The sequence below is a fragment of the Talpa occidentalis genome, unplaced genomic scaffold (genome assembly GCF_014898055.3).
Source record: "Talpa occidentalis isolate TD23 unplaced genomic scaffold, MPIMG_talOcc4v2.1 talOcc4.5, whole genome shotgun sequence".
In the NCBI taxonomy this organism is placed as follows: domain Eukaryota; kingdom Metazoa; phylum Chordata; class Mammalia; order Eulipotyphla; family Talpidae; genus Talpa; species Talpa occidentalis.
In genome coordinates this window covers 33,485,356-33,498,989 of record NW_023604861.1, presented here as the reverse complement: position 1 = coordinate 33,498,989, position 13,634 = coordinate 33,485,356, and the positions used below count along the sequence as shown (strand labels likewise).

General features: G+C 32.9%; 1 protein-coding gene across 5 annotated transcripts in view; it reads left to right on the top strand.

Annotated features, from left to right (window-relative positions):
- TDRD3 (tudor domain containing 3) overlaps positions 1-13,634 on the top strand; it is a 132,619-nt gene that overhangs the window by 43,394 nt on the left and 75,591 nt on the right. For all 5 annotated transcript variants that reach the window (XM_054701596.1, XM_054701597.1, XM_037528970.2 and 2 more), the window contains exons 4-6: positions 4,466-4,626; positions 8,368-8,509; positions 12,782-12,853. In XM_054701596.1, the coding sequence (XP_054557571.1) occupies positions 4,466-4,626; positions 8,368-8,509; positions 12,782-12,853 (375 nt within the window). The remainder of the gene's footprint in view (positions 1-4,465; positions 4,627-8,367; positions 8,510-12,781; positions 12,854-13,634) is intronic.

Genomic DNA, 13,634 nt, shown 5'->3' with positions numbered 1-13,634 from the left:
GTACTCAGTCTCTTTTGCGGTTATGTACCCAGCTCTGCTAGCTAGGTATAGCTCCCCTTGACGTGGGCTAGACACACTAAAAATGAGGGGCTTTGGTGAATTCTCTCTGCTGGTAGCTAGCAAGTAGCTAGTAAAAGCTAAAGCAAGATTGAGTTTCTTGGGTAATAGTATCAGCAGTGCAGGAGCAAGTGTATAGAGCCACTGAGAGCCAAGTGGAGGGTATAGTGCTAGATGTTTGCAGTGTGCTAGAATCAGTTCTTTCTTGCACATAAATATCAGCTCCCAAGTTGGAGTTCAGTGATACCTACTTAGTAGTTGAAGTTCACCGTGGAAATTGGCAGACACCACAAGTTAGGTCTTCTCCATTTTACCCATCCCAGAATTGTTTAGACAATAAACCACTCTCATCAAACCAGATCTGTGGTTTGAGTTTCAGTGTTTCTCTCAAAATAGTATGTAAATTATTTGAACTATTTTAATGTAATATTTGATATATTCATTTTTGTACTTCTAACATGTATCCATTTTACATACACCTATTATTCGTTCATTCTCTTTTGTATAATGTAAACTGTAAATATGTCACAATAAACTTATGCATTCTCCTCTTGATGATTATATAGATACTGTCTTTTTCTTTTTTAATAATGGATACTTGTAATAAATGTATATTTTCCTGATGCACATATATATGAGTTTCAGTAGCAGATGTAAACAGGAATTGAATTATTGTATGCCATACTTAAGCTATTGTTCAACCTTACAAGATAATGCCAAATTTTTTTTCAAAGTGGCTGTACCAATTTATATTACTTCATCATCTTCAGTAGTGCATACAAGATCTCATTGATTCATATCTTTTGTGGCACTTGAAATAATCAAGTTTTTCTAATCTTGGGGTGGTAAAATATGTTATTCTTCCGTAGGCTGTTTTGTTCCCATATATCCCTTACCCCTGTGGAAATTTTAGAATCCATTTATCAAGTTTCTTTAAGTATGTTGCAGTTTTTATTGAAATTGCATTGAATCTGCAAATCGACTTGGAGATGAGATCTTTATGATATCATTTTAATGATGAAATGCTGATAAAATACTTCTTTGAAGGGAGAAAATAGAAGTTCCAGTTTGTGGTACTTGCCACTTTTCGAGAATTGATATTCTTACCATGGCTGATTATAAACTATATCATGAAATTACTAAAACCAGAATTGGGAAGAAATGTGCATGTGAGGTTTCTGTGAAATAGTATGAGCTCACTATAGTGCACACATATATGGATCTCTCTATTTAGTTTCTATAAAGTTTTATATATTTTTTAAAGTTACATAATGTATCTGTTGTAAGCTTTATATACATGTGTCAGTAGTTTGTCCTATTTATTGCTGAGTGGTACTCAACTGTGTGCATTTGTCACTTTTTTCTTTCCAGTTGATGGACATTAGATTGCTATAGGAAGTACTGTTTTTTCATTGCTGCTGAAAGTATGTTTTTTTTGGGGGGGGTTATTATTATTTCTCCCTTAATTGTTTATCTGATCTTTACTTTCTGCTTCTTGATCATTCTTGTTCAATATCATTTTCATTAGTCTTTACAAATGAACCAACACTAGACCTTGTTAGCCCCCTTTATTGTATTTTTAATTTTCTATTTCATTATCTTTATTATTTTCTGTCTTTTTTATTTGAGCTCATTTTGTTGTGCTTTTCCCAACTTGTTAGACCAACTCATTAATTTTCTTTTCTAATATAATTATCTTGAAGCTATTCATTTTTCTCCTCCATTGCTTTAACTATATCCAAATTGTTTTACTTGGTATTTTCATTATCCTTCATTTCTAAGTATTTCTCAGTTTTATTGTAAGATTTCTTGGCCTGTTTTAATTAGAGTCCAGAATGAGTATTCCAATGAGAATCTCCCAATCAGTGAATGAAGCTGTCTTCTGCTCTGGCTTATATTTCTTTCAGGGTGACTGCTTTTCTATCCAGATTGATCTGTTTTCAAAATTGCTACCATTTCTAAGATCTGACACCTGTATGAGCTAAGACTTGATTGGTCTGTGTACAAAAATGCATGGCTTCTCAATCCCTTTCAGTGGATTGATAAACCATGGTGGTTTTGGAAAACTACAATCAGATTTAAATCTGCCTGGCACCATTCATATGCATTGGAGCTTGCCTGCCTGGCTTTGCTGTGGGCCCACCACTAGAGCAAGACTACCTGACCTCAGTGCAGTTGGGGTTTCAGTTTTATAGCCCGTCCAATCCACTGAAAGGGATGCATAGTCCAAGAGTTAAAGTAATTTAAAAAGTACGCTTGCTGTTTGCTAGTAACATCAGAGATGTTACTAGGTAATATAATCTATATATCAGTTTAATTATACACAAATTAAAGGCAGTTTGTCATAATATATTGAAAGTAAAAAAAAAAAAAAATCAATGGGGTGCCCTGTTAACAGCCAGGAATATATAACTTCCAAAATCCATAAAGATATCTGCCTTGTGTCCTATATGTTATATGGATAGAATGACAGTGCCCTTGTAGCTCTGGATATGAAATATTCGGTAAGTTTGATTTCTTTTTTATGAAGAATTAAATGGAAGGAAATGTTTTCCTCCTACAGGCCAACGAATGTTCAGCCCTTGGATACATGAGTCTCACTTTGGAGCACATAGGTCTAGTTTATCATTGATTATCTAATAGAACTGTTTGCAGTTGTAGACAGTCCATGCTATCTAGGTAAAGAACACATAAAATGTGGTTAGTGTGACTGAAGAACTGAAGTTTTCATTCTACTTTGATTAAATTAAATGGGAACTTTGGGCCTCCCTGGTGGCACAGGATTTAAAGTCTCAGAGATACCAAGCTATCACCAACCACTGCAGCATGAGTTTGAGCCCAGGCCAGGGAGCTGACCCACATGGCACGGCAAACCTCTCCTGTCTTGCCTGCTGCTCCTCTAGGCAGTGTTTTTCAGTGGATCTGCCTGTTCTGCTCCCTACTCTGTCTCTGGTGAATCCTCTCGCCCCGGCACCTCTGGCCTATTCCCCAACTCTTGTATGCATAAATAAATAAAAATAAAAATAAAAATAAATCTTAAATAAAAAAAACTTAAATGGGAACTTAAATATTCACATGTTGGTGGATAGTATTCGATAGCACAGTCTAAATATTAGACATTGTTTAGGTTAAATATATCAAAAGTAGTAAAATAGAGTAGTAAATATTATGATATAAAAAAGGTGGTATACATTATATCAGCCATTACTTTTACCTAAGTCTTTATTTTAATGACATTAACGAAAGTTTTCAAAAACAGAAGTTCATCCTGAATTATCAGCTTACTTATACTTGTTAAAGGTTTTGGACTTGATTCAATTGGATTTTTTTTCGTAACTGGAAATTAGATGATCTTTTAGTCTCTTTTCCCTCATTATTCTCTGAACCAAAATTTGTAACAAAATTATTCGATCCAGGAAAAATATTCATAAATATTTGTCAACTTGGTGTCATGCTTACTTGAGAAATTAAGAGTAAATATTCCTCAATTACTTCACATTATCTTTTGCTGGAAATATACATTAATGTGCACAGAAAGATTTTATGTAAATGATTATAACCAAAAAAAGTCCTTTTTTCCCTTTGTAGTTACACTGTTGCATAAAGGTATAATTGTTTTAAGTAGAAAGTATCACCTCATGTAAATTTATTTTCAGACATGTAAGCAGATTTAACTGTTATTTCCCAATTAAAACATACAGATTTTATTACATTAAACTTTTACCTTACTAGCTATTTGGTCCGTCAGTTTTATATTTGTCATTGAGTGAAATGTGGCCATAGAGACCATTTCTTCTCCTCACTACTGTGCATGTAATATAAAATTAGTTTTAAACTTATTTAAAACAAATGTGAAAATACTCAAGTATAGCTCACATTTATTGAATTTGCAGTAGTTTAAATTTTGGAGTAGTGTATTCTTCATCTATGCCAGAAGAGGGTGTATTTTAAACTTGATGCTTTCAACTGAAAACATCCCTTTCAATTGCTATTGTAACATTGATCTTCCTTTAAAAAAATCAAGTTCTCTAATTCCAGATTATCCTTTAATGTACAGGAGAAGGAAGATGTGTCTTAACTACATCACTTAAAACTAATGCTATGTACTAAGCTAATATCTAATAGTACACTATTAATCCAGAAATATTTCTTTGTTTTCCTTGAATTTTTCTTGTTTCTTTCTCAAAACGAATTAAGAAGTTTTTAAAATGTTCTTGAAGAGGCCCTCTTGAAGTTTTATCTCTAAGTACTGAATCCTAATGTATGTAATATAATTTCAATTTTGACCTTATTTAATTGAAATTATAGTAAATCATAAAGTGTAACCATTGAGGAAAAAAAAGAAACATTATGATTGAAAACAAAATTATGTCTAGAAAGTGACATTTATTCTTTTGTATTTTCACAGCTTGAAGGTCCATGTGTTTTGCAAATTCAGAAAATTCGCAATGTTGCTGCACCAAAGGATAATGAAGAATCTCAGGCTGCACCAAGAATGCTGCGTTTGCAGATGACTGATGGACATATAAGTTGCACAGCAGTAGAATTTAGTTATATGTCAAAAATAAGGTGATTGACACTTCATTCAATATATCTGTTACAGAATGTTGGAAAGTGCTATTCAAAATGGATTTCATTTTAAGAACTTTAAAAAGAAGACATGAACTCTTAAGTACATGTTAGAATTTTTCAGAAAAAATTAAAGGATTTATTTTTATACTTTATCTGTGTAAAAAGTAGTTAAGAATGAGGTTAGTTACCCCTTGCTTCAATGTTTGTTGTAAAAGCAGAAATTTAAGGTATTCTTGCATGAAAAGTAATCTTTGATTTGTCAGTAAATTGGTCATTCAAAATTTGCTCATTGAACAAAATTTCTGGAAATATATTATGAACAAAATTTCTTGAAATATATTTCTTCCTTGATAGCTGTGTCCATCATACTACCAGTGTTCTATAAAAGTGAATGAATTTTCTTGGGAAAGGATAAAAACTTGAGAAATTCTAATGCTATCCCACTTTCCAAGAGAAGGAGCAAATCCATAATGAAAAGTTTTCTCAACCATACTTTTGACTTTTTTAATGAGGGATTTTTAGATATGCCTTATGGAATGGAGAAATGCGATGAGAAGGAAAAGAAAGTCTTTCCATATATATTCTCAATATCCCCATTCAGTTAGATTGAGCTATTTTCTGAGGTGGGAATTTTCATGGGACATTTACCAGTCCTTTTATTTCATTTTTTTCTTTTCTTTACTTAGCCATTTTATATGCTTATGTTTGCTTGCTCTGGGTCCTTTGAGTTTGTTTTTTAATGTAAACTCCTAGATTATACTTCTCTCCTAAGGCCTCTCTCATTTACTATCTACTGTGCCACAGTATCTTTACCTGTGGCCAGAAGTACAGGAAGTTAAGAGATAAGATTTTGCCTCAAGTACTTTATATGCTGATAAGGCTTGCATATAGGTATGCAAGTTATAATAGATATATCAATTGAAATGATTAGGAGTCCAGAAAATCACATTTACTTGGAGGAGCCAGGAATGGGACTTAACACATGAATAAGGTTTTTGGTTTTTTTTTTTAAATTGAGGTAACATTAGTTTACAACACTGTGTGATTAAGAGACATAGTAGCATGCTTCATCAGATGCGTGTCACCACATAGTACCCAAGAGAGAGGTAAAGGGGAATAGCATATGCTAAGACACTGTCCTGACAGCAGATGATTGAAAAGTTCCATTTGGTAGTGTTTAGGTGATTTGGGATTGTGCTTTGTGGAAGGAAATGTGTTTAGTTGAAGCCTCATATGCCAGGTTCAGATGATTTTTCTTCTTTTTTTTTTTTCTTCCTTAAATCAGTGTCTGTCTCTGGTGAGAGAGGCTCCTTCCTTAGAAGATGCATGCTTATCTAAAATGTTGATTTTTATCAACAATTTCAGTTGATTGACTTTGTGATTATGTTGTCTTCTTTTTGAGGAATAGGATTCCTACTTATATTTAGAATCTCAATCACCTTTGACAAATTCAGTCAGACTCCCCTACAAGGGAATTTACAGATAACTCAGAAGGAAGACTTGCCTTATAAAGGCTCATTCTCTGATTTTACATAATAGTGTATATTTCTCTGAGGTAAATGAAAACACAAGATCAATCCAAAGGAGAGTTCCTTATGCTGTCCACTGCCTTTTACTGAATTTATTGTAGTTTGGAATTGGAAATAATCATTGCCACTTGCTCATTCACTCGTCATTGAAGTAGCATGTCCACTTTTGGTGCTGTAAAAATAACAGCTTACAGAACTGTTCTTACATGTGAACAATTTGGGAGACTATTTCAGAATAAGTTTTGTTAATGCTTTCTTAGAGGGAAGTAGAAGAACTTATTAGAGAGAATATAAACCAGGAACTAGTGTAGAATTTGTACCTCTACTGGTTTTGCATTTCTCTGGGGTGCTTTTTTCTTTCTTATATCTTACCTCCTATCCCACTTCTCACTGTGTTTTGTTTTTTTTTAAATTGCAATGAAGATGGAGTAAAGACACTTTGTAGTGTCAATGAAAACATGATAATTAAGCCAAACCTTGCTTTTGAATAAGAATTAAGTATAGTCCTGAAGGTAATGTAGTGAAAATTACATTAAAATTTTAGCACCTATTTGTACTTTTGTGGAATAGAACTATAGTTTATCCTAATGAAATTGTCAGTTCATCTTATATAGGCTTATATCTTTTTCTCTTAACCTACTCAGAAGAGATTGAGAAAAATTACTTGTTTTACACTAAAATGAGCTCATTATCTGATTTCAGATTAACTTTGTAAGTTAATTATTGCCTTTAAATGCCTCTAATTTGCATCCTATTTTCAAAATCTTTTATTCCTAGTGTAATGTTCTACATTTTGATATTTTTTCAGTTTTACCAATTTGTAAAAACTTGGCTAAAAGTGGTGTTGAAGAACACATTTAGGTCTTATGCAAATGATTTGATTCATTGGTAGTTTCTTTAGCAGTAAAGAGTACTGCCCCTGCTATCCATGGTACTTATTTTTTTATTTATCTGTAAAGAATGACTATAGAGTTATGAAAATCTAGATCTGCTGATTGCCTGATATTGGGGAAAACTTCTTCACTTACTTAGTGTAAGTAACTACAACCTCAGTTTGTTGCGGGTCCAGAAGTATGATATACATTGTCCTAAGTTTACCACATTTACCACCACAGAATTCTCTAGTTAAGGGTTAGTTAGTTTAGGTTAGATAAGGCTGGTCATCACCATTTGTTCTGTAAATTACATGTAATGATTAAGAATGATTAAACTTGGGATTCTCAGAATAATTTTTAGCAGATAATTTTTATATTGTATGGGATCTTTGTTTATCATTATAAACTATCTTTCAAAGTAGTCCAGTGATACCAGTGTTTTCACTGATTTGATATTGCATATATCAACTCATGGTAAACTCCATGAACTTTTAAATTGAACAGTGTAAAGCCATTTCACTGTGATTTTCTAATTCACCTTAAGTGTTCTGGTTTAGTCTTCCATGTGGAGTGTTTTACTCCTTGCTGTATGTGTGAAGAGGTGGGATCAGCTTGATATATGTGCTTTTACTTTAAAATAAATCTGTGAGAGGAAATGTATTTCTTCCATTGTTTCTTATAGCAAAAGGCTGATGGGGAAGGATAAGTATCTTGCCTCTGGTGTTTGGAAATGGGGTTATGGTGAATATTTGCCTGAAATCTGACGTTTTCTTATATAGAAAAGTATGTTTTATAATAAGTAACTCTTATTTGTTCTATAACTAGATACTTAAAAAAGCTTTATTTTGTATGAATTATGGTAGCTCAAGTTGTTAAGTCTCTAGGATATTATTACTAGTCAGATTTTGTAACTGAAATTTAATTTTGAAATACACAGGTAATTTTATAAACTTTATAATGTACAGTCAAAGCTTAAGGGGGAAAAGGACAGATCTTATATTTGTACAAAATGGCATTGTTGAAACAGTACTTTCATATTTTTTACTCTATCTTTACCACAAATTTGTGATGTGTGATATTTATTGTGTACAGTTTTTCTACATGTGGAAATGGAAGTTCATTTCTTTATCATTAAGATTCAAAATGACAGTCTTATACCTCGTTCTGACTTCCTCTTTGGTGATACAGTCATACTGTATAACCAGTCTTCTAAAAAGTAGTTTTCATATATGTGTGTTTTGAGAATTTGACTGGGTCATAAAATAATACTAAATTCTAGTTTTGGTAAGGAACTTCAGTGTGTTTTTTCTCTTTCTTTTTTCTTTTTACCTTAGCCTGAATACACCACCTGGAACTAAAATTAAGCTGACAGGCATTGTGGACATAAAAAATGGATTCCTTCTCTTGAATGACTCTAATACTACCGTTCTTGGTGGTGAAGTAGAACACCTTATTGAGAAATGGGCGTTGCAGAGAGTAAGTGTAAACTAAGAAGAATGGCTTGAACTTTTAAAATGTTACACTCTATTTTTATTGCATTCTCTATTTTAAGAAGATCCCAAAATGAATAGTAAAATTATTCCTTTGTGTCAGAGTTGAATAAAATGGAAAACTCTGATCTTTGTAGAAACTACCTTTGTTTAAGCATATTTTCCCTTTAAAGCTGATGCCCTTTTTCATTTTTTTTATATTTTATTACATATTAAAAAAATATTCTTTACTGACAAGTTTCAAAGCTGCCAAGATACGTTATAAACTCTGTGTATGTATCTATGTATAATTCTGCAATAAACAAATTATGTATGTATATGAATGTGATGTATGTATATTTGTCTTACCTGCATATACACATACATGTAAGTGAAACCAAGTTAGAATTTCTTTATAAAGAAGGGGTTCTTTGTGTATTTGTTTTCCCACTCACATAAGTTGATGGTTTTTACATTCGTCATAATGATACTTTCATCCTCCTAGCTATTGAGTAATCATTCCTCAATTTTGCTTCTATCAACAAACTTTGTTGAGCCCCTGCAGTCAAATCTCATAGCCTTCTGATTCCAACATCACTTGCCTGACTCCAACATGAGCTTTTAAGTAGCACCGCCACATATCCTTTCTCCATCTTCTAATTTACTTTATATACTTCAGTCAGATTATCTTTCTTCATAACTCAGGACACTTCATACCCTGTTTTATTTCAAATTCCTTAAGTTGGGTTTCAGGGCCATTTATAATCACAACCTAGTTCCAGTTTATTTTTTTAACTTTCTAAGTGATTTCATGTAGATTTTATTATAGCTGAATAGGACTGTTTCTCTTTCTTTGATTCTCTTTGTGTTCTTCAGTTATGCTTCTGAACAAGAAAAAATTTCCCTATTTTTAAGCCAGTGTGTAGATATTATCCTGGCTTCTTGCATCTGTCAATCATGTAATTCTCTCTTGAGTCTTGAGTAGGGAGTATTATGTCCATATAGATTATAAAATGCTTTTGTGAAAGTTTAAATAACATATAATTAGATGTTAATAGGTAATGGGTCTGAGCCTTTATATCTTCAGAGTGGTAGCCCTGAGTATTACATATAATAAACATCATATTAAATAATTGTGAAATGAGTTACAAAGTACATAGAGCTAATTATTCTTTGAGCTAAAATTCATGTTCTTATACCACTCTTAAATCTTGTCTATTGTCTAAAGTAAGTCAGTAAACATAGCAATATGTTAATACTTTTAATATTTTATGATGCACTATTCTTTTCTATTTTCTTAGTTCCCAAGTGCTTCTGCTTGGCAAGAAAATAGATAAGGAGATTTAAGAACATTTCTTATACTCATTCTTATGATCATAGTGTGCTATACTGTAGGCTGCTAAGCTCAGCAATACAAGATATGTTCCTTACTGCATTGTTTAGTTGAAAATGTTACTAAAGCAAGTAATTCAGATTGCTAGAAGAAATTTAAGAAGATACCAATAAATTAAAAGACAACCTATGGTCATGGATTGGAATTTGATATTGTTAATATAGTCTACAGAGTCAGTGCAATGCCTATCAAAATCCCAAGAATGTTTTTTACAGAAATAAAAAGATTGATCCTAAAATTCATCTGGAATCTCCAGGGACTGAATAGTCAAAAAAAAAAAAATCCTGAAAAAAGCCTCACACTTCTCAATTACAGAACTTACTACAAAGTTACATTAATCAAAACAATGTGCTTTGAGCATAAAGAGAGATATGCAGACCAATAGAATAGGGAATTCAGAAATAAACTCTTACATATAAGGTCAAATAATTTTTGGCATGATTGACAAGACCATTCATTCATTTGGGAAAGGAGAATCTTTTCAAAATTGGTGCTTGGAAAACTGGATATTCACGTACAAAAGAATGAAGATGGATCCTTATACCACAAATAAACTGGATCAAAGACCTAACTTTAAGAGATAATCCTTAAGTGGCTTGATATTTTCACATAAATAGCCAAATTTATAACTTTGAATTTCCAAGAGAAATCCTTTATTTTTTCAAAAATTAATAAATAATATATTTTAAAGTATGGTAAGATATTCTCAAGGCAGATTAACACCTTACTTAATTTTATGAACCCATTCAGAACTACCTTACTAACTGTAAAATAAGTAAACATGAACTTACCCTTAATTGTATGCACACACATACTACTGGTAATTAACAGTTGTGTTTGTAATATTTTATTACATATCTTTGTACTTTGTTACCTGCAAACCATCTTAGTATTTTTTGTTTGGGAGACAATAAAAATGTACACTTATATGATTATAGTTCTCTATTATTTTTATAATTTTTGATTTAGTAACCATAGCAATGAAGAAATTATGGAGAGTTCAGTTACTTGAGCATCAGGCAAGGTGGTACACATAGAAATCAAATGTACACATAGAAAATCATAAAGCAGAGAGTGAATTTGAGAATAAGATTTCCCTAATCATTCTTATAAAATCGTTATAGGGAAAGGAATATTGGGTAGCTTTTAAAAGTATGTACAGGCCTTATATCTGTAATACGTTGCTTATAGACTAGTGGGAAAAAAAGGGAAAAATTCATATCTCAAAGTGTTTAGTATGTTTGACAAAGAAGTTTTAGAAAGTTCTATAGTAGGGCCTCCCCGGTGGCGCAGCGGTTGAGCACTGGGTTGCCAAACTGCCTGCAGCCTCTGCAGCACCAGTTCGATCCCCGGCTGCTCCCCAGCCACCAGAGGAGGGTCCCACATGGCGCGCAGACCTCTCCTGCCGCCCGCTGCTCCCCTCAGCAGTGTATTTCGTCCGTCTGCCTGCTCTGCTCCCCGCTCTGACTCTGGTGAATTCTCTCACCCTCCCGCGCTTCTGACTGTACCCAGCGCTTATATAAATAAATAAATAAATAAATCTTTAAAAAAAAAAAAATTCTTTAAAAAAAAAAAAAAGAAAGTTCTATAGTAGATGCAATTTGCAGAGTAGTATAGTTATGTAACATTTTGGTGCCTGCCTGACCAATCTTCCACCCCCGCCATGTAGTTTTGTTTTGTTTTGTTTTGTTTTTTTTGCAATAGAGTATATACATAACATAAAATTTAACATTAACCATTTCAAGTATAAATATGGTAAAATTAAGTACATTCATCCTAATGCACAGTCATCACAATTTTTTTTGTTTTCCAAACAAATTGTACCCAATAAACAGTATTCTTTTCTTCCCCTCCTCTACCTACTTCCTCCACACACTCTGGTAAACACTATTCCATTTTCTGTCTCTATGAATTTAACTACTCTTAAATACCTCATATAAGTGGACTCATACAGGGCCTCCTCGGTGGCGCAGCGGGTTGAGCACAGCGCTGTGAGGCTGTCCGCAGCCTCTGCAGCGTGGGTTAGATTCCCTGCCAACCAGGGAGAAACCCACATGATGTGGCAGACCTCTCCTGTCGCGCCCGCTGCTCCCCTCAGCAGTGCTTTCAGTCCGTCTACCTGTTCTGTTCCCCACTCTGTCTCTGGTGAATCCTCTCACCCTCCTGCGCCTCTGGCCTGTACCCCCAGCTATTGTATAAATAAAAATAAATCTTAAAAAAAAAAATAAGTGGACTCATACAATATTTGTCCAGTTGTATCTTGCTTATTTCACTTAATCTAATGTGTTTAAGTTTCATCCCTGGATCCATGTTGCAGTATGTGTCAGAATTTTCCTCACTTTTTAAGGCTGAGTAATATGCCATTGAATATGTATGTATATATTATGTCTAATATAAAGAGTTTTTGTTAAATATATATGTGTATATTCATACCACATTTTGTTCATCCATTTATAAACATTAGAGTTGTTTTCACCTTTTGGCTATTGTAAATAATGCTTTTATGAAAATGGGTATACAAATACCTGTTCACATTACGGCTTTCAGTTCTTTTAGTATATCTCAAGAAGTAAAATCACTGAGATCATAATAGAAGTTCTATGTTAAGTTTTTGTAGAGATAAAAAAAATCTCATGGGAGCAGCATGCCAAATACTTTTTTGTAAATTGAATGTGAATGTGTATTTTGTTAAAAGGAGATGAGGGGAGATTTCTTTGCCTGATTTATTGAGGTTAGGAATAAAATTTCTTATATGTTCTGAAATAATTTATAGAAGTATTTTTTTCTAGCTTCTTGTAATAAATAAGTGAATTCTTGGTTCATTGTACATGTTGTAAATACATTTTTAATTTATAATTTCTGTTGTGTGACTCATTTTTCTTACAGAGCTTGTCAAAACACAGTAGAAGCAATATTGGAACTGAGGGTGGACCTCCTCCATTTGTGCCTTTTGGACAGGTAATGACTTTAATGTTGACAGGTGAATTTTAATCAGCAAAAGTATTTTTCACTTGTATTCAACCTTTGTTTAGTTTTGTGCCAGATTATTTATTCAGGGGTCATAGGAATTATATGGAAATATATTAGGTATAGGAATATAATAATTGTTTTCTTTACTGTAATTAAATTGTTGGTATAGATTATTTTCACAACAGTTGTTACCTAAAGATTGAAAAAAATTAAGAGGCATACCTGAAAAGCAACATAATTAAGATGATAGTGGGACCTTTTTTTTTTTTTGAGAAAGAAATTCTAAAAACAAGAGGACAAAAATATGTTATAATTTGTTAATTTGTTCAGTAAAAAGAAAAGAGAGCTATAATAATGTCAACAAAAGGATGAGATATAAAGGTGAGAGCATTAGAGACAAATAAGGGCATCATTGTGCTTTTGGAAGTTCTTCTGTCTCACCTGATCCTTCCAAGTTTATATTCTTCTATCATGATTCAAATACCCATCTCAGAGACTTAATTTTACTTATAATTGGTATTTTCCTGTTTAACCATGGCTGCCCTAATTTAATCCTTCTCTCGCATAAGCTAAAGGTTTTCTCTATACTTCCTATTTTTCAACTTCCCTCATGCTGCAGAATGTTACCTTGAGCTAGTTCTTTAGCTGGCCAATATTTTGTTTTTTCCTGGCTGTGCTCATAAAATTAATTCAAAACAATCAGCTCCAGACTTTTCCTGCTTTATTCCTCACAAGCCTGATAGTGATACCAGTAGCAGCTTGCTCTTTA